General features: G+C 38.0%; 1 protein-coding gene across 2 annotated transcripts in view; it reads right to left on the minus strand.

The window, feature by feature from the left end:
* Window positions 1-6054: 6054 nt before the first annotated feature.
* LOC103466266 (polypeptide N-acetylgalactosaminyltransferase 18-like) overlaps window positions 6055-26963 on the minus strand; it is a 149701-nt gene continuing 128792 nt past the window's right edge. The window contains exons 10-11 of one of the 2 annotated variants that reach the window (XM_008411740.2): window positions 19862-20026; window positions 6055-8084 (exon numbers count right to left, since the gene is read on the minus strand). In XM_008411740.2, the coding sequence (XP_008409962.1) occupies window positions 7938-8084; window positions 19862-20026 (312 nt within the window). In that variant the 3' untranslated portion in view covers window positions 6055-7937. Of the gene's footprint in view, window positions 8085-19861; window positions 20030-26963 lie in introns of both variants that reach the window. The other variant, XM_008411739.2, reaches the window with a different exon arrangement.

The following is a 26963-nucleotide window of genomic DNA, read 5'->3' on the forward strand; positions in this document are numbered from 1 at the left end:
AATATAAACATGAATGAAGAAGAAGAGAAATAAACCATGTAAAAGATCTCTGATACGTTGGCTTGTTTGATCTCATCAGAGGCATGTACTTGTGGAAACCTGTTGGGAGGAATTTGTCTTGGTTATTAATAAAATAGCAAAAAAAAAAAAAAAAAAAAAAACCTCCGATACGGCTTCGTAGAAGATAACATATTTCTAATGTAAGTTCCGTTGGTTCTGCAGAGAAAAACAGGCTTGCTGCTTTAAGTTGAACAGAGCCAAAGAATTTCTGTCATTCCTTTCAGCTTCTGATCTTTTCTCTGCTCAGCAAAGATTTTACCCAAAAAGAAGATTGGGTCTTTCATTTTTTTATCCCCCGTTTAATAATTTTGCTGATGTGGCATTTGCGGTTTAATCTGATAACCAGTTCTCCGAGGACTTTCTTACTCCCATGGACCCTCCTCTCCTCTCCTCTCCTCTCCTTTGCTCCACGTTTCTCTCTCCTCTCCTTCTTCCTCCCTCTCGCAGTCAGCACATTCCCCTGCCAGCGAAGACAAAGAGCCTGGCTCCTGCTAATGCACCTGATTGATGGAATGGCACAGATCCAATACAGCGTTGGCCTTCAATTAAGCCCCTCTTGGTCACCTGGCAACGCCGTTAACGAAGTGTACCCTTCAATTAAGTCGCAGTGGTTACTCAGCAGAAGCCTGAGCCAATGAGGCGTGAGCGAAGGTTGGCGCCGCGTTGTTAACGCTCGCTTCAAGGCCTCAGACTGCTGCACTGGCTTTAATCACTCAGCCGGCCTTTAGTGCTACCAGTCTGTGCGCGATGATCGCTGTGCACACTCATGGCTCATGGAAAGTGCTGGGTTACAACGCCTTTGATGTTAGAAGAAGGTCTCAGGCTTGTTTATGAGGTGTTCAGGGTAACTCCCTCAAACAATACGAGCACAGAGATCCCCATTTTACGACAAATTATCCAAGGGGATGCTTTGCTGTTTATGGAGAGGATGTTTTGATTGCTGAGCATTGCTGTAGCTCTTTAAGAGGCCAGTGTGCGATAGGATGGGTTTCTCTTTAGCGAAGATGCATATTCTCCATAATGGCACCTATTAAAACAGAGGGGATGGCAGCAGGAGAAAAGAGGGAATTAAAGAGAGAAAGAGGGAGGGAGAGTGAGAAGAGGAAAGAGGGAGAGAAAAAAATAATAATGACAGAGTGAGCGACAGAGAGCGAGTCCAGCCAGCTTTTCAGCACCCTAACGAGAGAGTAGGTTGCTGCACAAGGGTGATAATTAGAGTGTCCTCACAGGATACAAGACTGAAGAGGCCCACACTTCTTCTGCCCCTGGCACATCTGCGCTACAGAGGACAAACTGCCCTAAGGAAGTTTTATTTAGCCTGCTTTGATGTCAGAGTTTTAAACCCCAAGCTTTGGCATCATCAGAAAAAGCAGACTGTCCACTAAAAACTTTGCCTGCTGTCATCTTCAGGATTAACCCCCCCGCCCCCAAAAAATGCATAATGTAGTCAAAAAAGCATTTGCCCCAGATGCTGGTGGAGGTTGTCTGGCTTGATGGCGTTGAAAGCTGAGCTGAATTCTACAAACAGGATCTCGGCGTACGAACAGTGGGTGGCCGAGGTGGTGTAGCCTGAAGTGTAGCCCCGAGTTGACTGCATCATCTGCTGACGTTTTTTGCCTGGTAAGCAAATTGCAGGGGGCCCAGCAGGGGGGCTGTGATGTTCTTCAAATGCTCCAGCACTAGCAGCTCAAAAGATTTCATAACCACGGACGTCAGGGTGTGATAGGTCTGTCACATTTAATCTTGTGATGGTGGCGTTTCTTGGGAGTCAAGATGGCGGTAGGACACTTAAAGCAAAAGGAAACCTGACGCAGCTCCCGTTTACCCAACAACTGCAGGCAAATGTTTTGGCCTCTTCTAATTGTTTGGTATGGCAAAGCAAAATCTGCCCATTGTTGAACATTTATGCAGTCAGTGAAGACGCACCGATGTCATGCGCAAAATCACATTTGCACCTCTGAGCTTGTTTTTGCTGTGTTGCGTCTTCTTCTGGTCTTTTAAACATGCTGTGATCATTTTGGGCATATCATCAAAGTTTTATCATTTCCAGTGCTGTTAGCCTTTTCAAGACGAACGTGACTCTAACGTTTTTAAAAAGTCGTCGCATTGGGCCAGGTCATCACAGGATTGACAGACGGGCTCCTGTAGTCAGTGACATCTGCTTCTGTTTTTTTCTTACTTTCAATTACAACAAAATACCTATTTAGGGGATTTGATAATTGGAACAAATATTTTTTTGAAAAAAATGCTAATCTCCTGCAGCCTTACACATGATGTGACAAAAAAATTGGAAGCTTTTCCAGGATTGACGAGTAGTTTCATACTCCATATAATATTAGTTAAGATACAGTCTTACCAGGTCTGTCTAATGAATCAACAACTTGAGGCAAAATATGTTTTTTATAAGAGAAACGTCTGTTTTGGCTTTTAATATGAGCAGGTACACTGCCTTAATGTGCATATATTAAAAAAAATAAAAAATAAGTAGGTGGAAAATAATCAAACTGAAGAAGTGTTGACATCATCCATTTTATTATTGGTACTTACTGTATAAATATTTAGTTTAAATACACTAATAAAATAGCTTGGACAATTTTCATGACTTGACATTGTAAAAGCTTCCCAAAAATTGAGATACTTCCAAAAATTCAGGATCTACAAGCCTGAGCCACAAAAAAAAGAAAAAAAAAGAAATTGAGGGTCAACAAAAGATTTGGTAAGAGATGCTACACAGTAGCCAACAGACAGTCCAGGTCCAGTCTTCGACAAAGTGCTAAACCTTTACCCTCCACCGTCTGACTAATGATTGACAATGAAAAGTTTTCAATACACAACTGGCTTAAATAATTAAAACTCATCCAGCTTTTAAGATGAATTATTCACAGAGGTTGTTGAAGTCTGGCTTCTTAAATAATTGAGAGGTTGATTGCAGATCTTCTATGGCAGTGCCTAATTTCTGAGACCAGCAAAAACGAGAGAACAGATTTTATAAGCGGCAAATGCCCATTGAGCAAAAAAAAAAAAAAAAGAAAAATTGCCTTTACTTATACAGAAAAACCAAGACATTATGGCAGAGTTGTTTTATAATTCAGCCTCACTCTTGTACAGAATATTAACATGCTAATAAATCCTTCTTTACATATTAATTTATCTGTGTTAGTGTTTTGGTTCTTCCAAAGAATTCTGCTTTTTAAAAGATTTTGACAATAAAGAAAAAAAGATAATACTAAAAATGCTCTTGTGTTATTATGCAGTAAGGTCACCTAGATGAGGATGTTGTTTGATATTTTCTTTGACCACAAGTAACACAGGAAAGATTTGCGAGCTAAAATTCTGAGGTGCATTTTTTGGAATGAAGGATATTTTTTTTCCTGATATGAGTAAAGTAATGGTCAATGGTGACAAAAAAAACCAATGTTTTCAAGATTCATTTTGCTAAGGGAGATTAAATCACATATTAAAATATTAAAGTGTATGAAAGCTACAAAAGGGAGCCGTGCCTTTTCACAGCACCGTATTTGTGCCTAAATAATGTTAACAATGTACAGGGCAGAAAGGATCTGCACAAAAGTAGAATGTTTTTAGTTGCATGATAATTATAAAAAAAAATATATAAAAAAAGAGCAATTGAAATGGGAATTGAAATGCATCATTAAAAGACCCAAATGTGACATGAGTGCCTGCGAAATGTGTCTGAAAACTTCTGGCCGTAACTATCATCAACTTATCTTTTTCTGCAGAATCATTCAACACATTTCAGTAACGACGTCCTGTTCCCCATTTCCATGCTCCCCATGAAAATGGGGAACAAAGAAGCTACTTTTGGATCTATAATGCGTTATCTGCTTAGTGTGTCTCTTTCGTTTCTGACTTAACTTCTAGTTCTTTTCTGCAACACGTTGGGATGGAAAACTGAGAGGCAACACTGGTCTGAGCTGCTGCAGTCTCATTACTGGACAGAGGCGAGTGCTGAACGGATAATTCATCCACTAACAGATTGCAGATTTACTCCTACACAGATTTACAAAAGTTAATTAGCAGCCAAACACGGTCATTTATCACAGTGCCAAAGCTAAATGAATGAGAACATTTTTGATTTAGTGTTTGAGCAACAGTAAAAATGCTTACAACGATTAGAAGCTACTTTTTTGACATTGAAATTAGATTTTATGGTGAACAAATTGATTGGCGACACATCTTTGTTTATTTCCTATTTATCTAGATTGTTTAACCTTCACCACCACCACCACCACCACAGCCACGAATATCAAATCTAATTGTATTTCTTGCAAATGCAGATATGCTTGCCACTTTAAAAAGAATAGCTAATCAAATATTGGCACAAAAAAGCCAACCAATCTTGACGGCACTAATATGAATAAAACACAATGGATCTTTCCACTATCTTGTAAAGCAGATACATAATTTAAAATCGCAAATTAAAATGGATTTCCCTGGCAAAGTGAGAACCTCTAGGGGTTCTTGTTCAACAGAATCTGCGCAGCCATATATCGAATGACAATGTGCCGCCTGGAAACGCAGAAGGCAAGGGCTTATTGTAGTTGATTGTAGTGGAAGTCTCATCTTTGTGTCTAACTAGAGTAGTCACTTAATGGAGGGGGTGCAATTAAAGATACCAAAAAAAAAAAGTCAAGCTTAAAACTAGGCCATACAAAAGTAAAGGCAAATAGTAACTGCCTACTTATTAATGTGTCCAGTTGAAGTCAGAGATATTGAGACGGTCAAAAACAAAAACACAGTGATCTCCTTTATGAAGGCTCTGTGTCCCCTTGCAACTATAAATAACTGATTGTGATATCTAAGGGATGAATGTTAGCAGGAAGCTACATTCAGTGGTGCGGTTGTTTATCAAAAGTCAGCTTTAATAAACCATGCCAAGCAAACAGCTGTGCTGCCAGGCCTCTGTCAGCGAGCAACACTCAGCTCAGTGCATCCTTACTCCATCAGCTATTTGCTTCCTATGTCATCCTCTGTAACAAGTAGTCCATCATTGCACATGCTTTGTTTCCTGGAGCAAAAAAGTGTCTGCAATATAGGAAGCTAAAAAGGATACATAACACCGGTTAATATTTGTACTTGATTTAATTCATACCCTCCGTAGCTATTCCTTTTCCTTATTTTAAATTTTTGCTTCTAAAGGTCTTAAGAGGATGATATTTGCAGACAGAAAAGGACTCATTCATTTACAATCTCTAATAAAAGCTACATTCTTAGCCTTTCAAACAAGTCTGCAAAATCTGCCACAAACTGTTGAGAGGGTGGATGTAAAAGATGTGATTTCACAGAGGTAGTTCTGCTCCAAATACGTCTCATCTGTGAAGTCTATTGATGTTGGACACTCGGGTGTAGAGCTGCAACAGACTGAATTAGAGGATAATTAAGGAAGAAATGTACCGAACGTCAGCTCACATCTTTGCATCTTTCCAGTTTCTAAACTCGTCTTAATATCACGCGTGTCAATCACTAGTTTTGTTTAATTTAAGTCAGCAGGATGCAGGGTTCTTCTTAACCGAAGTCTGGCATCAGCCGAACCAAAGCGCAGGCTAGAATATATCCAAATTTCTGCTGTAATTTTCAGGCAACACTTGAGCTTCAGAGGCTCAGAGCATTTTGACTATGATCAAAGAAACATGTCAGTGAAAACTGATGTCTGAGGGAGAGCCAAGTAGAGAATCCACTTCACAAACTAGTCTGAAGTCCTCATTTGGGTTCACACTTTCCTGAAAATAATTAACACTCCTGCACTGGAGGACCTTACAAACTTTTTACATTATAAATAAAAACTGCCTTTACAGTCTTCTGTTGTGGATCTTTTAGTTGTTAATGGATACAGACAGTTATCAAATGGCCAAAGATACTGGAAAAGAAACAAAAAAACAGACGACCTGGCATTAAATTTCTTTTAGAAAATAATTTACTGTTATTTTGACGTTTTAAAAAGTTATGCTGCACAACAGGATTTTAATAGAAAAAGATATTTTTTTAAAGAATCTTACTTATTGTGTCATTTAGTTTTTAAAGTCTTGTTTAGTCGATTTTTACCTTTTATCACTTCTTTGCCGTTTCGTGTATGCTAATATGGTTTTTAAAAGTTTTATGATTGAAAACCAGAAGGTTTAAACAGACGATGTTTAATGTATTTCTAAATTGGTTTCAGAATCCTGAGTTTGACCAACTACAAATTAAATGTAAATTCGGCTTTAAATTTCCCCCAAAAATATATAAAACAGCAATTTATTTAATGAATAGCCATATGTAAACACTATTTACATGATAGTGTTTGTTTACATAAACACTATTATGTAAATAGTGTTTTTACATAAATTAGCTGCATGAACTTGAAACACTTGACACTAAAATTTGTTGTTTTTTAAAAATTAATCAGGTAAGTTTTACTCTGTCACAGGGAAGAAATTACAAATGGGTATTTTTCTTTCTTTTAGCTACTCTTGAAAATAAAAATGATTTAAATGTCACCCATATGCCAATCCATTTTTTGGCAGACATGTCAGGGAAAAGCATTTTTATTCTATCACTTCAACATGTGCCACTGGTTGACAACTACTGGGACAACTAACTGTGGTGGGTTTGGCATAAAAAAAAAAAAAAAAAAATCAGGAATGAAAATATGGAAAAGCGACTGTTCAGTGTTCATGGGTGGGCTCCATGAGGTGGGGAGTATGTTTCTCTCCCAAAGGTCCAGCTAATCTTGCTAAAGAAAAATCAGGAGGCCGACACCATGAATCTGAAAATGGGTTTTCATTTGGTCATTCAGCTGCATAATATTCCACAATGAAGGAGGTGTTTGTCAGAAACAAAGTTCACTGTGAAATTATATTGCTGAGGTAAAAAGTTAGTTCCTCGGACATTTTACCCAGGGTGCCAATAAGTGATGAAAGTGCTACAAAATAAAAAGCTTAATTGTTTCATTTTTAAGTGTAACTTCTTTCTTGGCTATGGCCAGTTTTGTAAGAAAGAAAGTTGGGTCCTTAATAAAAAAAATTGTGTTTTTCTGAAATCCTTATGAATTCAGGTCTTTGCTGCTCACTTTCCAATTCAGTTGTTCTTCGTCATCTCGACAGGATTACAAAGGTGTTTCATAAAATCTTAAAGTCCTCGTCTCTGACCACACATGTGCGGTCCCTGCAGGTACCCATCTAGTTTTGAAACACACTACAAAACCTCTGAGGAGCCAGAGTTTCTATCATGCTGTGAGTTTAAATCACTCCATCGTTGCTCAGCATTACACTCTGTCTGGTTTTTGTGACTCAGACAGACTTTAGAGCTTCTTTGATGACTTCAATCTTGCGTCAAACAGGACGATAACGGCTAATGACTGCCTTCCATGTTTGATTTGTGCAAAAACATCAGCTGCTTTGCATGCAGGCAGGTTTTCCGCTCAGTCCCCCCAACTATCTATACACTCAGACATTTTGGAATTATGGTCATACACCTTGTTTTGTTGATTCTGCAAAGAGACAGATGGGGTTTCAGGCACCATCTCAAGCTGACAGGGACCCAAAATAACAAAGCAAGCCCACTCCTGCAATAAACAGTCTGCTTCCACGGTTTCATGAGCCTTTCCCCTCAAAGAACAAACCATAATATATCTCATTTTAATGGCAGGCTTAATAGCTTCGACAGCATCTGCTCCATCTGTGACTGTCTCCTTGCTCATTTCATTGGTAGAAAAAGGTTATTAAGTTACTGATGGTCCGTGCATGATTGAAGCACTTGTATTCTTGTCCAGGTTCTGGGTAAAAACTCGTCCAGAGTTGATTATTTTTTGTGTTTTTGGAAAAGTCCCCCTCTGTTTGGACTCTAATAGTTCCTTTATAACTCCATCCTGACAGTGTTCACTGCGGCAGGACAGTCAAAATGTTTGTGATGGTCCATTTCTGACCAGTGCAGTCCTGAATGGCCAGCTGGAAGGTGAAGGCTGACTGCTTGCTCTCCACCAGCTCCAGACAACGCTGAGACTCAATATTCTGGATGGCTCCCCCCTGCAGAAAAATAAGAAAAAAAAAACAAGATGAAGGAATGCAGACATTAGTTTGGCACCTAAATAAATAATCTATCACCGACCCACTTGTAATGAATGTTTTCAGCTTTCTCTAATACCCTTCTGTTCTTGGAAGCGAACGTGTTTACCTCCGTAAACATGAGCAGTCCCAATTTTAATGTCGACTGGAGAACATTTTTCAGCTGCATTTATGTCCGGCCCATTTACATTTACATGGATGGAGGGTTGTCAAATGTCCTCGTCATCCATTAGATGCGTAAAAAAGAAAGAACTTCATGCTTTGTATTTTACAGTTTGCACAACAGAACATAATGAGACATCGTCTGGTTGTCAGAAGAGCTATAAAGCAAACACGATGAGATAAAAACATTAGATGCAATATAGCTGTAATGTTTACTTAGCACAAACTAATAAAAAATGCAAAAACCGCATATGGAAAAAAAACATGCACACTTACTGCTTCAATAAAAATGAGGAGGATAAGTATGTTTTTAATAAAATGCATGGATTAACTTGGAAACAGCAAACAGGAATGCTTCTATAGAAACAGATATTTTGAAAGCTGAAGCACACAGGAGAGAGCAGCAGCTTAACTAGGATCAGACTTGATAAGTGTGCTTTTTTTTTCCTAAGGAAACTTAAGTCAAAACAAACCTTAAAGGCACAGATGCTTAAAAGCCATGTCAAGCTTTAAGATTTCTGAATTACAGCATAAGGTTGGGCGTAGTCTGGAGGGAGAATGAGGCAGAATATCAATGTCTAATGAAGACAACAGGAAGTGCTTTTGGTAAAGCAGGAGCAAGAGAATAGTGTTCAACTAGAAAAACACACATATGATCATTATTATGAAGCCAAAGCAGATTATGATGAAACATCATTAGCTGATTAATTGGGTGCACCCTTTTGCAGTAAAATTATGAGCATGCACAGCATCACCTGTCATAGCTGCAGGCTTGCACATCGACTCACTTTCACTCAAGATTAGAAGTGAAGAGATTGCTAATAAAACTTGAGACCAAGACCACAAATCAAGCATCAAGTCTTTGTTTTTAACAACATGAGCGCAAATAGATTCCAGATCAAGTCACTGTGTCTCCTCATAGAGAGAAGCCTTGCATAGCCATTTGATTTAGCCGTCTCTTTTCAGAAATGTATGCTTTATGCTACCTGTAGAGAAAAGGACTTTTACGGAATCAACTAAGTGGCAAAAACCGCTCTATATGGAAGTGGTGTGTTGCATGCGCTTACCACACACACCTGTTTGGATCAATCAACTCTAAATGTAACTCTTTAGGTTTTACACATGAACTATGTACATTTTAGTGGGTGAAAAGTCTGTAGGTATGTTTTTTTTTCTTTAGACAAAAAAAAAAAAAAGCAGTGCTTTTTGAATAGTAGGTGACATGTGCCAAGAACATGTCTTCAGGGGTACGAAAACCGAAACCTGTCACTCTAGGACTCTTTGACCCCACCATCTTGGCTATTGTAAAACCCCCAAAATAAATGTTTTTAATTATAAAGGCAATAAGAAAGTGCAGTTTTTTGGTATATTTTCATGCAATATATGAATAGAATAGGTACAGCAGACAGGCACCAATGGCACAAGGCTGTTCAAAATAAGATTTCATGGCTTCAAACTTTGTGGTTTATATTCTTAAGGTTACCTAAGATGCTAGCAATCACTTTTACCATCCATCATTGGATTGTTTTGGTTGAGAGTAGTTTATTCTACTCTCACATAAAAAACAAACAAACATAGAAACATACAAAACAATATTCTGTATCTGACTTGCATTGTGCATGCAAATGATGTTTGCATAATAGCAGTTGGGTGCAAATACATGTACTATTAACCCTCCTTTATGGCTACAGCAAAATTTATTTCATTGTTTTTAAAAGTCCCCAAACGTGGCTGGTCTTGTACCGTGTTTTTTTTTTTTTTTTTTTTTTTAATAACCCTTAGATTTTAATTTTGGTAATGGCATGTATTCACACTTTATTGCTCAGAGATACATTGTAAATATTATAATACATTTCAAAAATCAGCAGGTGTACACAAACACTTTCAAACCATGGGGAGCAGAATAAGCTGAGCACAGTTAAAACCAGGCTCTAACGCTGAAGTAAACACCTGCTTATGTAATGTTAATTAATCTGATTAGACAAACAACCACATACCAATATGAAGCAGCATGCATTACAAAATAAACCTTATAATTGGTAGATGGCTGCGAATCAATTTACAACAATGGGTGATATTCATCCTACTATTAACCTCGTCATTAACCGCACAATTAACACTCAACTTTTGGGATCTTTTCCAACAGGCAGCCCACCATCTGCTAAATATGTGCTGTGAAAAATAGGTAGCTGTCAGCCGTAGCCAACATCCATTTGACCTTGTGTTTGAAATTTCACAGCTCGTGATCACAAATTAATACCAGTTTACAACTGCAGAACAAGGAAGGACAGGAGGCCAAAGTGCTGCTGCTCTTCTGGTTTAAGTTACGAGAGGCGCCTCACTCTCCTCACAAGAACTTGAGATAAATGCTGAGAAAAAATATATATATTTAAGATTTATACAATTATACAATATTTATGCTTAATATTTCTTATGCTAAATAGTCTTTGCATAATTAAAATAAGCAAAATATAAAAATATAAGCTTGAGCTGCATGCGTTTTTTGCACACATCATTTTGCTATGAAGCCTCTGCAACGGTCCGATGCAACCAAGTACCTTCAGAAACCAAATGCTTCATGAAATTAAGTTCACCTGTGTGCAAAGTGTCACATCACTCCCAAACTGGCAACTGTTTTAGATGTTTTCTGCTTGTGAATACTCTCCCTCTATTCTGTTTTTTTAAAATGACTGCATGTCATTCTAAGATTGGAATTTTGTTTCTTTTGGTTGTCCATTAACTTTAAAGCAATTGTATCAACAACTCACTTGTTTCCGCTTCGTACAGATTTTTATGTTTTATCACAGTTGCACTGAGTTTAGATATCCAATCTAGTGAAAACTTGATGAGTTTGATGGGCTCTGGAAAATAAGTGGACATTATTGATTATGCTAGTTAAATTTTGGCATATGTGTAAACACAAAATAATTGTTATTTGCATAGAATCTCAAATTCTTAAAAAACTGTTTGGTCCCATCAATTGTTATCTTTAGTGACTTTATTACAGGCTTAATGTTCATATGACAGCATGCACTTGGTTAACTCGCTAGCATTAAGATTTTTTTGACAGCAATTAAGGTGATGTAGTGTCAATAAAGTTGAATAAATATGCTGCTGAGCACTTTAATGTTATCTAGTGTAATTGTAGCTATTGCTTAACACAATATGCCTTTGAATAAAGACTGTGCTTTCACTTAATATGGGGCTGTTTCTCTCCCCTGTGCGTATGCATGTGTGTTACATTTTATTCTCTTCAACAACAGGCTGGAAACCAAAGTAGGTCCTTCGTTTTTTTGGCACAAACAGTAATATGCTTTAATGAGCTTGGGCCCCGTGGGAAAGAAGACGAAACTCATTTGTGTCAAACTCGCTGTGCTGTTCACGAGAGCTGCTTTCCATTAAAAGCAGTATGCTTTAAAAATCTCACCCACGTCCGAGGAAACAAAAACAAAAACACACACTCAACAGAATGACCATCAGTGTGAGCCCAGAAAATGAGCATACAGCAGTTTTTTATTCCCCCCCCCCAAAGATTCGGAGTCTTCATCAAATTCTGGGCTAAAACATGAAATTGTTTGAGTGAAGTGTACTTCTCTTGATGGGAATAGTTGTTTCTGCACAAATCATTTTACCCCCACACTGTTCTGTTTTTAAAATAATTAATGTAAAGGTAAAATAAAAATAAAAAATCCTATATATATATCCTATATATAAGGATCAAATTTAACAAAACACCAAAAGAATAATTAACATTAGGTGGTTACAAAAACGTATGTAGGCTACATTCTCTTCACTAACTTAAAATGCTTTACTGTGGAGACTAAAGTGCTAAATATTTAGCCTATAAGTTTCCTAATGGATCAAAGACCAGGAAAAAGACTGGCCACTTCACAGCATTAATCTTCTTGGTCTGGAACCAAAATGCCGCTGGGTTATTTAAGGTTGAAGAAAGCAGCATTTTCCATTCGGTTTAAGTTAACATGACCTGGAAAAGTATTTTGATATATATTCACAAACATGTAAACCCTGATAATAATGCAGTAGATAGCAATGGGCCATCATGCTTCAGTATACTGCGGGTTAAATTCAATGTGTCTATAAGTGGGCTAGTTAAAAATAACTTGTCTGTACATAGACATCTTTAAATAGATTAACAGATAACCGCAGGCCGTCTCTGATCACCCTGCAGGTGATCGCTGGTCACTCAGCTGTCACAGAAAGTAAGGCTAGTACATTTTACTTTATTGTCACTTTTGGCACTGCAACTGCTGTGAATATAATGTTATGTCATATTCTGGCCCATTTCATTTAAAGATTGGTAGAAGTAGTGCTTCAGATGGAATAGTGCTCTCAGCTGGGGAGAAACACATATACCTGCCACTTTGTTGATGCATTTGCCTGCAATTTAAAAGGAAGATGTACAAGTCAGAGACCCCTGGTATTGTGTTAAGGAATTAGAATAACAGGAGAACAGCAGTGGGTAACAGGATCAGCACAAAAACATATTTGAAGTTGATTTGATGATCTTAGTAAACATTCTAGATAAAACACTTACCAGTTTTAATAGTCATGAGAAAATGTTCCATTTAAAATGTTTTTGCTTCCTGCAGAACTTTAAAATAATATTATTCTTGGTTTATCAGTGAAAACCAATACCTCTGGCTTTCTTTTACACACTAACTCTGCAGGGAAGACGATTTGTTCCCCTAAATCATCCAAAAGGAATAACCTGTCCAAATGGTTGCTCGCACAACTTTTAAAATACTGTGACTCGTATGAAACAACTTTAAGCTTTAGGAGCTTTGGTGTGTTTATTAACCAATTCGCTCGTAGTGATCCATAAAACACAGATATTAGGATTTGTGTTTATGATTCTGTCTAATCAGATTATTATTTTTGTGCAAAATGACAAGGTCAAGAGGAGCTGCAACGTCCCTTCAGCTGCACTTCCTTGAGCAGCTGACAGAATTATGAAAACAGAAACTGCTGCGTCATTCTCCAGAGTTAAACTGAAATGGATGGTGAAAGCTCACCATTTATAAGGAAACTTCATTAACTGTGATATCTGTGTTCCCACAGGTGTCGACATCATTTCTATGGTCGTGGAGACTCTAGAGACCGTATGGTGATCTTGCTCAACTCCTTTACTGTAGGATTATAAGAATTCAGTTTATTGTCAGTAATGTCTCATCGGTCATTGTACAAAAAGCCTCTCTGAACTTTGCTTAGGATTAGGCAAAGAACCAACTCAGGCTGAGGTCACTGTGGTTCCCTCATCAATCACTTATATGGGCGACAGCAGTGTGACACCTTTTCTGATCAATTTATTAACAAGGTCACAGCCTCAGAAATGCCCCGTTATTAAATTTGCTGTTTGAAATGAAACATGCTGTGTTAAATGGTGACTGACTGTTTTTAATTGAGGAAAACTTTCAGTTATGTTAGTGCATCCAATCAGGATGAGTGCCTTGCAAATGTTGAAATATGTATAAAAATACTGAAAATGCTCTCAATTAATTCTTTAATACAACAGATTAAACAACAACAATATGCAGAGTAAAAATGTGTATCCTGCACATATATGATACTATAAGCAGAAGAGTAAACCTACTGCCTCTTAAAATTCACTATTTAGGTTAGTGTAAAAGAAAATGCAGTATTTTTTGACGCATATATAAAAAACAAAATAAAAAAGTAACAATGATTTCTAAAAAAAAAAAAAAAAAGCCCTCTAAATTTATTTGTGAAAGCTCACATCAGATTATCTTATTTACCTAAATAATGAGAAACGATGTTACATGAATCCTCAGCCGGTTCCAGAAACCTTAAAAGCTTTAGAGCACTGGCTTTAGCAATCCATGTTAATCATAACTTGATTCTGTGACTGCTAGAGGGAGATTATAGAAGTTTAGGACTCAATGATCTTGCTGTTTCCTTCATGGATTATAGTAAAGGAGAGTCAGACTTCAACTAAGTAAAATAATCACAAAAATCTTCCTAGTCTTTTCATCTCTAGAAAACTAGATTATTTAAAGTGTGTGAATTCCTGACAGACTTTCAACAAAAGGCACTAAAATCTCTACTCTACCTGGGGGCTTTTCTAAAAAAAAAAAAAAAGAAAAAAAAAAAGGCTCATCACAAGAAACACGCAGGCCAAGTTAAAGTCTGCACTGGAAACTGGAACACACATGCTACAAAAAAAATAAAAAAATAAAAATCTCTGTTAGAGAGAAAACCATTTGGCATTTATCCACCACACTGTCCTCTATTCTGTAGTCAACTCTCCTGTCATTCTGCAGAGTGCAGAGTTGGATTGCACTATTGATTCGTTGCTATTAAGGTGGGAGCGCTTGTTAATCAGCCCCTCAGACAGCGAGTCAGCCAGGGAGCCATCAGACGGGCTGGCGATGGAGCCGGGCTGGCGAGTCGGCCAATCTGTCAACCGGACACTCAATCTTCAGGTCACTCAGTTTAAAGGATGTGCTGAACGAAAAGACCCGGCGAAGAACAAAGAGTAGAAAATAGTGGAGTGGTGTGCATTAAGTGAATGCTAAAAAGTAATTAAAGTAAAATCAAAACTCTGTTCCGTTTTTTTTTTCTTAATCTTACAATAAACTTATTAGTGAGAGATAAACCTACCTACCTGCTAAATAAAACAAAAGAATAAAGAGCATGCCATTTAATATAATTTATTGTAAGGCAAAAATATTGTGGCTTCACTACATTCCAACATTCTTAGTTTTAATGTTTGTAACTGCGTTTAAGTGAACCCTGATACAGAAGTGTGATCCAGCGATTTAATGTGTTTTCAGCAACCATTTCAAAGCATAACATTTGGTCAAAACATACAAACATTACTAAAAGTTTGATCAACGAAAGCACAAACATAAAATGATTACATTCATCATGATTACAAAATGATTACACGTCTAAAAGTTTGATGGGTTTAGATTGAGTTATACACATTCATTATCATACATCGAGCCCGATGTTGAAAATGTGTGACAATCACAAGGTAATGTTTGGATAGTTTGTGATTTTCTACCAAACCCTTACTTTTGATTGCTGGTATATTTGGTGGAATATCCCCAAAAAAACAATGTGCTACCAAGTTTCAGGGAAACAGGTGTTTTATTTGATCACACAGAAAACTCTTGATGTGCTTGGAAGATATTCTAAGGAAAAGTCTGAGACACCAGAGATTTCAACAGAGATTTCTACAACTCGGCCAAGATTCCCTCATGATTCGGTTACTCTGACTAGTGATGAAGTTTGAAATAAAATCTTCGCTGCTCAATTGATATCCTGTATACGTCGCATTTCTTCCTGAACTATTTGAGAAAACCACTAGTCGTGTACCCTGAAGACTAGAGGACAGTATGAATATTGGGTCAGAAGGAAGTCTAGCTAGTTGTATGAAGTGAGTAATTTTGCAGCATTCTTTTTATCCTTTGCATGGATATAGAGAAAAGGGACAGGATTGACTACCTTTTCACAAGAAAAAAACCCAAAAAAACCCCAAAACTTCTGACAGTTCTTGAGCCGCACCTTTGACGCTTAAGAGACGCAACTCTAAACCAATCGTCCACTGGAGGACTGAGTTCGTCTCCCTGTCATCGTCTGTACGTATATTGGTAACTCGAGACCAATCCTTTGTAGCTCGGGTTTGTCTTCACCCGGATGAACTGAAGCTCTGCCAAGATTACCGCAAGCAAAGCCAAAGTCCATCTATCCTTCGCATGTATGCAGAAATTCGACACACCCAGACTTTCCCACACGACTGCCACCCGATCCCTATATCACCTGACCCGATGTCCAGTCAAACCACAGGAGTGAAAGCTTAGTCGATGTGGTACTGCTGTCACAACACAGACCGAGTGCAGACATGGATATTCAGTAATAACAGTGTCTCTGACTTTAACCTCTGTTGTATTTGCAGTGTTAAGAAAGCAAGAGTTGGTGTTCATCGTTTAAAAAAAAGTGTGTTTGTCAAGCGTGCTTGAGCACTGATTTTGCACATTAAGCTTCATATTTAATAATAGATGTCAAATTTGCAGCAGAAAAATGCGAAGTGCTGCCTCATATTTGTTATTTTTTTTATTGCTGCATCCCCTTTTAGTGTAGTAGAATAAAAAAAGAAACTGCTGTTTCACTCGATGCGAACGCTTTGACTTCATTTGAAAGCCGACAATTTTTGCTGATTAGGCTCTATGCTGGACGGCCTGACGGTGCACTCTGACTCTGCTGCTTTACTCTCTTGTAAATCTAACCAACAGTGACAAACTCCTCAACACTGTGAAATGAAACTTTTTATTGGCCGTCCAAAGAGTAGGTTCTGGCCATTAACAACCTAATAAAAAGCAGAACAACTAAGATGCAATGGGCATCATGTCAATAGTAAACACTAGTTAGTACAAATTTGAGGATTTACCCAGCTGTCTGTAATGTTTCTTTGAATTTCTTTTTTTCTCACTTCCTTCCCCTTTTTTTCCTTCCTTTTCCCCTTCTGATATCTGCTTTGTTAGAATTAAATTGACTTTAATATTTAAAAAAATCTGTTTGTTAATAATTCAGACTGCCTGCTTCACATCAGATGCTGCCCGTGGTCTGGTTTGCTTCATTTCTTTTTCATCATGGTCAAAAAACCTTTGTTTTTTTTTTCTTCCATTGCCCACACTCCAGTTTTTTTTATTTTTTTTATTTTCAAACATCTATCTCCATTTTTAGCTTTCCTCCTCCTCTGTCTGCAGAAATCCATCCAACTTCTATTTCTTTTAGCTATAGGCTTCATTTATTTTTAAGCAGAGCTGCTATGCGTCGCCTACAGCTTAAAGATCAGCTGTAGAGCTCTGTAAAATAATGTTTTTATTATTTAAAACTATTTTATGAAACAGTTTTGAAAATCGGGTGAGGGTATGCAGAATGCCAGGGTCAGTGGTTTGTGCTTATTAATAATTTTGAGAGAACCATTGCTGTATAGCAGTCTGCGTTTGGGCTGCCAGGCATATCTGAAGCACCCAAGAAGCCAAGTTTTGTTCTTGCGTTTTTCCACCTTTGTCCCCTGAGGGCCTCCATAACAATATTCTAAAAGCTTGGGAATGAAATTCCAACACTGCACATGTGCCCTCAAGTGATCAGATAATGATTGACTAAATTAGTCATGGCATATGTCATCCTGTCAGTTTCACTTTCAATTTCAAGAATTTGGGAAGTCAAAGGGATTGAGTGGCATTAATGCAGACAGCATAGTGCAGGAGTGACCAGCCTTGGCACTGACATGTGATTCATTAATTAATGTTATCATACAATCATTGCTCATCACTTTAGTCAAAGTTGTTCTACTATCCATAACAATAAAGACATATGAGGGATTTCTGGGGAAAGTAGTGGTCGTGTGGCAAAATACTTCATTGTCTGGTAATCAAATTGTGCATGATACAGTGTTAAATATACAACAATTATTTTCTTTGTGTCTTTTTTGCAGTGAATCTTCTCATGCTATTGAAATGAAAAGCAACAAGGCTTTAAAAATGGCAGCAATGCTCAATTTTACACACACACGCACACGCGCACGCACACGCACCCCCCCCCCCACACACACACACACACGCACACACACACTGCTATGAGTGTGCTGACTTAGCTAAGAACCACAACCATCACACCTTGAAAGAAAAGGCACAGAGACTCGTAAGCCAAACTAAAAATGATTTGTTTGGCCATAGATTTTGTTTCTCATTGACCTGATGAGGACAATTCAGGACCAACTCCAAATAAACTAATTAAATGTGGCTTTAAAATGCTCTGGTCTGGTTTGACCTTTTGTGATTGTTTTTCCTTTTTTTCAATAAATTTGTCGGGACTGGTGGCCTTTATTTGACAGTAATCCGATAGGAAGGGGGCAGAGAGAAGGGACAAAGACATGCGGCAAAGGAAGCGAATGTCTTTGCCGCCTCGACGTGGCGGTCAAGCTTGTGACCGCCATGCTGAGGTCTGTAGCCTCTGTATACAGGACGCCCGCTCTGACCACTGCACTGTGTGACCCCCCTGTGATTCATGTTTAAAGGAAATTTTGTCTTGAACAATGAGAGTAAGCCATATAATCGCTGATTGTGGCTGAGCATTATGCTTGTGATTGACCATGGCTACAATGTACTTGTGATTATATAAGTCCAGTTTAATAATTGATAAAAGTAAAAAAAAAAAAAAAAAGGCAAAGGAAAAGATGATCATGAAAAGGATCCTTCTAGAGATGCTGACAATTTCACATCTGGCCCGCTAGAGACTATTATACTGGGACACATCTTAATCCTAACCCCATTTTCTATTCTTATATAATCTTTTATTTTGTACCAAGTTAAAAAAAATAAATAAGGGAAACTGAATAAAAGCTTAGTTTTCAGTTTAATTAAAAAAAAAATGCAACTCACTTAATGAGAAAACCTATTTCTATTTCCAAAACTAAAAATATGTGAAGTAACTTATTAGTAAAACATAACATCTGGTCACAACAAAAGGAAAAAGAAAAACCCCCCACAATATTTGGCTCAGCTCTTCCAATCAGATAATCAAAAAGATGAAGGGAAAGTTTTCTTGTACTTACAAAGGTAAATACATTTGACCTGGTAAAAGTGGTCAAACTTCACACTACTCATTCATAGCACTCCTCTCATCCATTTAAAACTTTTTAGACATCTAAACTTTCATCTGCTCTTGTAGAACTCATTCCGTCTCAGGGCGTTATTTAAGTTCTTCAAACTTTTCATGAAGAAAATTGAGTTTTCTTTTGAATATAAAAAAAACCCCGTGGGGGTTTGCCTAATGGGTCTCTTTACTTAGACTCCGGACGTGAATTGAAAGTGAGAATCTCTCTGATTCAGGCTGATGCTAATTAGAGGCTGATTCCCCTGCCAGTCTGCCCAGAAACCACGGAAACTGAAAGACCTAAAGCGCCAGAGAAAGGTGAGGTTGTATCGTATCTGAGGATGCTGGAGGTTCAGTGGGGGTAGAGATGAATTGTCGGTATGATTGTAAAGTAATTTTTCCAATCTGAACAACAGGCAAAAAAAATAAGGCACAAGATATACAGAAAAATGTGTACAAGTGCAAACAACCCGGAGCTAAAATGTAGCAGTTTCTTCTTGTTACTAATTATCCAGCTCCCTCAACTAATATGTCACACTTTAAGTCAACATTAAAAGTGTGAAGATAATGAAATAAGTGAGGGTTGTTATAAGCCTGGAACTGTGGACGTGTGGAAGCTCATTATCCAACGGAGGCAGATGTGCTTTTAAAAGGCCTGTCACATAAAACGGCAGATGAATGATCTGTGCTCTGACAAAACCAGGGGGGGCGCCTCGAGTCGGAAACAAATTGGAGAGGAAGAGGCCAGAATCCAATTTAATTATTTAAAGCATTAACACTGCTCGGCAAGGCAGACAGAAAACAGAAAGTAGCAGCTTCTTGCAAAGTGCCAGTAAGCAATCCAGTCAGATGGAAGCACAGTGGTCATTTTAAATGAAGGAGCCAACATTTTTAAACCAGGTAGAAATCTGAGGGCTGCTGCCGAGACTCACCTGAGCGAAAGTCCAGGTGAGCTTCATGTGTTTGGTGGCTGCGTAGCTGCACTCCAGCAGCCTGGGCCTGCTGTTCACATCCACCAGACACTTGTTGTCGTCATCGTCGATGGTTGGACTGAGAACGCCGAGGTGGATCTGCTGGGAGCTGGTGAAGTACACATTCTGCTGGGAGACAGACGTGACTGGGAGTCAGGAGGAAGGAAGTTTTTCTGGGCATATTTTTTTTATTGTGGGATATTGTTCAAAGAAATATAAAGATAATACGTAATGTATTTTGTTCATTATGTAAAATGACTCAATGGACAGCAATGGCGAGTATGTGACTTACGATAAGTCATGTAATATCGAGTCCAGTAACATATATCCATCAATGCTGCTGCCTCGCGCCCTGTCCTTCTCTCGCACTTGCCGCTACTTAGCAGTAGGTGTCAAGTTACGTTGTGTTGCATTCAATGTTATCGAAAAAAAGAGTTCAATGCGCTAAATGTCCGATTTGACATAACTCTTTATTGAATTCATAGTTGCCAGCTGGGGCTGGCAACAGGGGTGGCAAGGCTCTCATTTGGGGTGGCAACTGCCACCCCAGTAGATCCACCCCTGCCTCCGGGGCTTCGTGTCGAGTCCCGTTGGTCTCCCGGCAGACCTTCAGGGCTTTTTATACCATGCAAATGTTTTAGGTAAAATTGAAAAAAAAAAAAACTTAAAATGCTTTCACAAAAGGAAGTGAGCTACACTTTGTCTTCATAGTGGATCTGTTTCTGGGTGTTGAAGAAATGACCTGAAATCATTTTTGCACATAAAAAACCTGTGGCTAATTCTGAGCTACTATCACATCACTCATACTTAATTTAGATTGACTAGATAACCACTGAAGAAAATGTCTGATTTGGATTAATTTGCGGTGTACCATTACCTATTGCAAACAGATGTAAAAAAAATTCAGAAAAGGACATTTTTGGAAGCACTCTTGGGAAATGTTGTCCTACATCAGTTGGCTATCAGTTCTGAAATTTGTCACACTCGTTGCTCAAAATCTAAATTACAACTTACAGACTGTGTGAATTAACATTCACCGCATCAGTCAAAAAATGTGTCATGAATTGCAAAGAAAAAAAAAAGACGTAAGTAAATCACAGAACCAGCAAAACTAAGAAAAAAGTAAGACGCACTGATTTTAATTTGCAGTTTTGTAGAATTCAGTGTTATTGCTCATCTACAGCATCTATTGTCTGTTTGTATTAATAATTCAGCTATCAAGTTACATTTTTCTGCTGAGCACTGGCTTAATCTCCAGGGATGCAGCCTGAGTGCATTTTAACCATCCCATTTCCTGCAACAGCACTGGGAGAGAAACACGAGCACTCATGGATTCACAGCTCTGCTAATCCAACATGAAGGCAAAAACAACACAACATGGACTTCAGATATAATGGAAACCATATTCGCAGGTTAGTCAGACATCTATGGCATAACATAAACATAAACGCTGCTTGAAAGCAGGTTAAAAAATTTAGCAAGTAATGTTCAGTTTAACTATGGATGAAAATGCAATGAAGACGAAATGGCAGTCAGTTGAGGAAGTGAGCAAAGTCCATTCCGTTTAACAATGAAAGTGTATTTTATTCTACAGCGATAAATGTAAAGAAAACATGTTTAAACATGTTTGTGTTTTTAGTTACCTTCTGCACAATCACTATTTACTGCAAAAATAACTACATTAATAAGAATTGTGAAGGCATCTTAGAAAACAAGTGTAATCCTATGAGCTCCTCTATCCCTCAACCTGCATTTAACTACAACCAAGAACACCTGCTTGCCAGAACCTCACAGACTTTTCTTTTTTTCTTTTTTTAGAGTTGAGACTTCATTTTCCTGGCTCAAATTTTATGAGCTTTATGATCTGACAGGTAGGAGAGAGGAAATCCATTTAATGATGTCAAAACTGTTACATTTTATATGTATTTCTACAATAAATGGAGAGGTAGCCAGTACAAAAGAACTAAAACAATGGGGTGTTCTTGCTCCTGTCAGAAGTTGAGCTGGAGACTTTTCAACAAGTTGCAGACACAAATTCACAGGACGACTAACACCAAAACACAGGCCGGCAAAGTTGTCGGATTGGGGTGAAATCAAAGCATGAAACACATTCTCATAGTCGGGGAGAGAAAGAAATGACCGATGCAAATTGTCGGTGCAAATGAGCAGACAGGTATGTGTTTGAATTGATCAACTTTCCTTTACTAGAGGTAATTAATAGGGACAAAATACTGTGTTTTCATTTTTTCTAAATCATTTTTATGGTTCAAATTTTAGTAGTTTTTAAATACGCATTTGATATTTAGCGTGTATGTTTAAAGCCCTTATTGTGAAGGATTAGGGCTTACTGAGGTGTGGCTACGTCGCATTAATCAGGCAGGAAGGCAAACATGGCCAGGTTTGCACATAATGTCAAAACATGCATTAACTGGGCTGTTCTGTAAAGGAGAACATTTCGACTCGGTGCAAATGCTCGCCAGAGGCCTTCAGGAAAAATATGTGTTGTTATTAATATTTAAGTAGTTTCGCAATGTGTAAGCAGGCTGTCAATCTTTTGCCACTAGTCCAATAAATTTGACAAGATGGCAACACATTAAACAGACAAACAAGACCCTTCTGAACCCCAATTACATTCTAGGACACACACGTTGAAGCTTAACAAAACTCTCCTTGCAGGCAGAAAACTATTGTCTTTGCTTGAAAAGACCTGTAAAATGTTAAGTGCACCAATACAAAAAAATCATCTACAAATTATCAGAGAGTTTTACTTGTATTCTGGAATCCTAATTTTAACAACAAAAAAAAAGAAGAAGAAAGAAATTTATAATTACCATCTAAATCAGTATCAATTCCAGTTTGGCTCAAATTATTACTCAGCTAAAACAAAAGGGATAATTTTGGTATCTTTTCTTGTCAGAACTTACATTTTGCTAAATTACAGGCACCAGATTAAACAAAGATCACATCCATCATCACTGCACAAAAAAAACAAAAAACAATGTTGAAGTAACCTATATATTTAAAGAGATTTGGGGTTCATCAATGTTAGCCACAGGAGGTTCTCTTAAAGTAGGCTAATTTCTGAATGCTAATTGTGTTTCTTTTTTCACCTGCAAAATTAACCAACATACTCCACATTATTTCCACTTTTCATCTTAGAAATAAACAAAAATCCAGGAGCTGTTCTAATTAGGACGAAGAACAAAAAGGAATGGAAAAAGAAGGAGTGGCAAAGCGTAGAGGAGGAGAAAGCAGAGAAAAATAGGTTCAGGCTAAAAATTAGGGAAAATATTTAGATACCTGGAAAAAAAAAAGAAACATAAGGAGACGATATGAATGCAAGTGTTGACCCACTTTTCAAGCCTGGAGAGGTAACTTGAAACCTTTTCATTAAAATAAACGTGAGATATGTGATGCATCTAGCTGAGTCTGTCATTAAAAAAAAGATGAGTAACGAGAACAGAGAAGGATCAAGGACAACATGAAATCTGTTCAAGCGGAAAAAGTTTAAATCGGGGTGAAAAAGTAAGCAGAGAGGTGACAGAATAGAACAAACAGAAACTCTGACTCGGTGTGTGTGTGCGTGTGTGTGTGTGAGGGCTCACAGGAGGTAATTGATGAGAATGATGACTGTCTTACGGGAACAAGACATTTCTAGATAGGAGCCATTATTGCACTGTGAAACAGCCACAGAACCTTTCAGCCTGCATTTAAAAACTCCTTGAGACAGACAATAGTTCACACCGATGAATCTGATTGCTTGAATGCGCACACAGTTCGCTAAGAATGTGTGAACGACTTTGGACAAGGGCTTAATTGTTGGTGTACGCATGTGTGCTGATGCAGGTGATTAAGCTCGCTTTTCTCTACAGATCCAACAGGAAGCTTTCTTCCGTCTCTTCTCCTGTCACAGTGACTTACATCTGATAATAGAAAGATTAGCACTGAGCTTTGTTTGACAGATAACAATCTCTCCTGACAGATGTACATGTTAACAAGGGTGGACAACACAGGAGCTGTCAGCTTTAGGTGGATTTGTGGTGCTTAAGTCCAACGTGAGCAGATGACATTTCGATTAAAGGAAAATCTTCCCGCAGTCATGAAAGAATTACAGTTTGATGATCTAATCTGGCCCTTCTGGTTTATCTCGGGTGACTGACTGTAATAAATTGGAAGTGATTGTACTGACCAGGTATTTATCGTTCGAGGAGGTTTTATGGTGCTCTAATGTCAAAATGCAAAAGATGTGAAGATTTTTTTTTATTTTTTGTATTTCTTTAGTCCAGGAAGTTGTATAATATGTCCTGGACCTTACTTAAACCGTAACGTAAATAATGTTTAGAGTTGTAACATTATTTTACGACGCTAAAATAATGTTGATGCGACATAGCAGGTTATTTTAATTATTTTTTGAGAGGTGCATTTGCTTCATGGTTCCTACAACTGAGTGCCCACACCTCGCAAGCATCAGGCTTACGCTCTGCAACAGCACCTGCAGAGTCGTGCACTGATCATTCTTGTCGGGGTGTAAAGCAGATATTAGGAAGATATTTTCCAACAATACAGAGTCGAGGTTTAAACTGAAATACTTGAAGGAGATGAATCAGCAGAATCTCTCCAGGCCATTTCAAAGAAACACATGCTAAAAGCTTGAGCCCAGTGGGCCCCATCAGGGTCAAGGTGTCAGCATAATTTCTTTGAAATTGTCTAGAACTTTAATGGTGAATGAAAGATGTTTTATAGAAGCTTTCTTCTGTACCTGAATTATTCAAAGTAACGTAAGATGTGAGGATGGACATTTTTTACCGATCAATGTGAGGTAATCTTACAGCCTGAATTATATTATTGAGTTTGGCCCTATAGGAAGTTTATTATAAATCCTAGGAGCTGCTTCTGCATCTTTCCCCAACCTCATCAATAGAAAGGTTTTTCAATTGACAGCTTAATTTTGTTCATTTTTACTCAAAAACATCCTTTGGTCTCTCACCAATTAGCATACTCGATCACGGGTACAATTTGGAGGTGTGGGCGCTACTGAAGGTGGGAGCATAATTCTATGAGGAAAGCAGCACTCTAGTTTAAGCGTGAAAGGGGCTTGTAGAGAATTTGGATTGTTAAAACATTTTAACCCTGTACTGCTTGGGTGTTCACCTTTCTCTTTAAAAATAGAAAATTATGCAACTGTGTGATGAAAATATGAACATTTCCTGTTTGTACTCTCAGGCCTTGGTGTTGTGGGATCCCAAAGACACTTCCACTGGCTTGGAAATAAAATTTTCTGTGAAGGGACCCTTCACAGAAAACATTAGTAATATTAACATCGACTCTAATCCTTCCCCTTATTAAAAATAATTTTCAGCTCTAACAGTAAAAGCTGCAGATGTGAAAAAGAAAACAGCCTGATTTCAGGCAAACACACAATATTAGGATTTTTCATTATGTTTAAGAAAGGGATCACAAAACACAGTTTATTCTTCCAGATGGCTCTACGGAGGTCGTGCTGGTTGGAGTCAGTTTGAAAACAAATTTGTCTCCGCCTCAGAACAGTAGACACAAAAACATCAGGAAAGATTTAAAAGCACCGCATGGAAGGCTGCTTCAAAGCTATGCCGACTTATCTTTTAATAGCTTTTGTTTGCAATGACAGCCATCACTGGATTGCTTTGATACTGAAGAAAACTGTGATGATTCTGAGCTTGAACCCTCCAAAGGCATGTTCAGATTTGACAGCATCACAGCTCTGACAGAGCATTTAAGTTGTTGAACCAAGAAAAGTTCTTAAATTGGCCCCACAGGCTGTGCACCACAATGGCTTCTGCTGTTGTCGACTGGGCTGCTTACTCGCACAACATGAAAGTCAAACAATACTTGAGTTTGGTTTTAGTTCTTTTTTTAAACAAAAGTTTGATCTTGCGATATAGTACATCCTGTTTTAAAGCATTCGACATTCACTCCCACATGCTCCCATATTTGTGCTCCTAAATATAAAAACATTTTCTGCTCACAAGGTCAGAAAAAAAGCCATTTTAAATGTCATTCTAAAAGGGTTTTACATCGTTGGTCCTGAAGAGTAATTAAAATCGGGTGAAATCAGTATTAGTAAGATACAGCTGTATAAAAAAAAATCACAAAAAACAATTGAAATTCAGAGCAGTGAATCCATCTATCCCAGGTCTGAAGGTCTGATGACCTGACACTTTTAGACGGGCCTCTTGTCCAACACACCTGAATCAAATGGCTGAATTATCTCCTCGGTATGCAGCCAAGTTCTCCAGAATTTTGCTAATGGCCTCATTGTCTCAGGTGTGCTGAAGAAAACCGTCTAAATGGTGCAAGACATCCACCCCCAAGGACTGGATCGTAGAAGCCCCGCTCTGTGCCGTTATATTTCCAAACAAATTCTCCACCTCTCTGTAGACTCGCTTCACTCTGCAGCCAGAGAATTTATAACAACTGCTGTAAAAACTGCAAAAGCTACACAAGTTACAATTGATTTCTGTCAATGATGGTGAATTTAAAGAGATTGAAAATCAAAAAAAAAAAAAAAATCTAAAAGCTTATATCTGGTCGAGGCATCTTTTCGGACTTTTGTGGATTCCCAAATAGCAGATTGTAATAACTCTGAATCCAAGTTCGTAAAAATAGGTAGCCTGGCCAAATTCACGCCTTAGCAATTCTGCTGGGTTCTCCTCTCCCTTCGGTGCTCTGTCTGGGACGGAGTCCACGTCTCCAGCAAGCAATCACTTCTCAATACCGAGGGTCCAGACCCTCTGCACAAAGCAAAGGGTTGGTTTTTACCAAGCTAAAAACCAGGTGATTTACTTTTCATATTCTTGAAACCAAATATTAACATGGATTGAATAAAGACACAAGACCCATTTTTTTGTGAATAAAAGTCATTAAGATTAAAGTTGACGAAAATTTCAATGTCTTTAAGCAATTTGGGAAAATCCAGGTATGATGTAGGAAATCTTTGATATGTTAACTGATAACAACCCTAAAAGCAGAATTTGCCATATGAGGTCAAGCCTCAGTCTTTCCTAAATAAAAATGTCCTTGCAGT

The sequence above is a fragment of the Poecilia reticulata genome, linkage group LG6 (genome assembly GCF_000633615.1).
Source record: "Poecilia reticulata strain Guanapo linkage group LG6, Guppy_female_1.0+MT, whole genome shotgun sequence".
NCBI classification, from domain to species: Eukaryota; Metazoa; Chordata; class Actinopteri; order Cyprinodontiformes; family Poeciliidae; genus Poecilia; species Poecilia reticulata.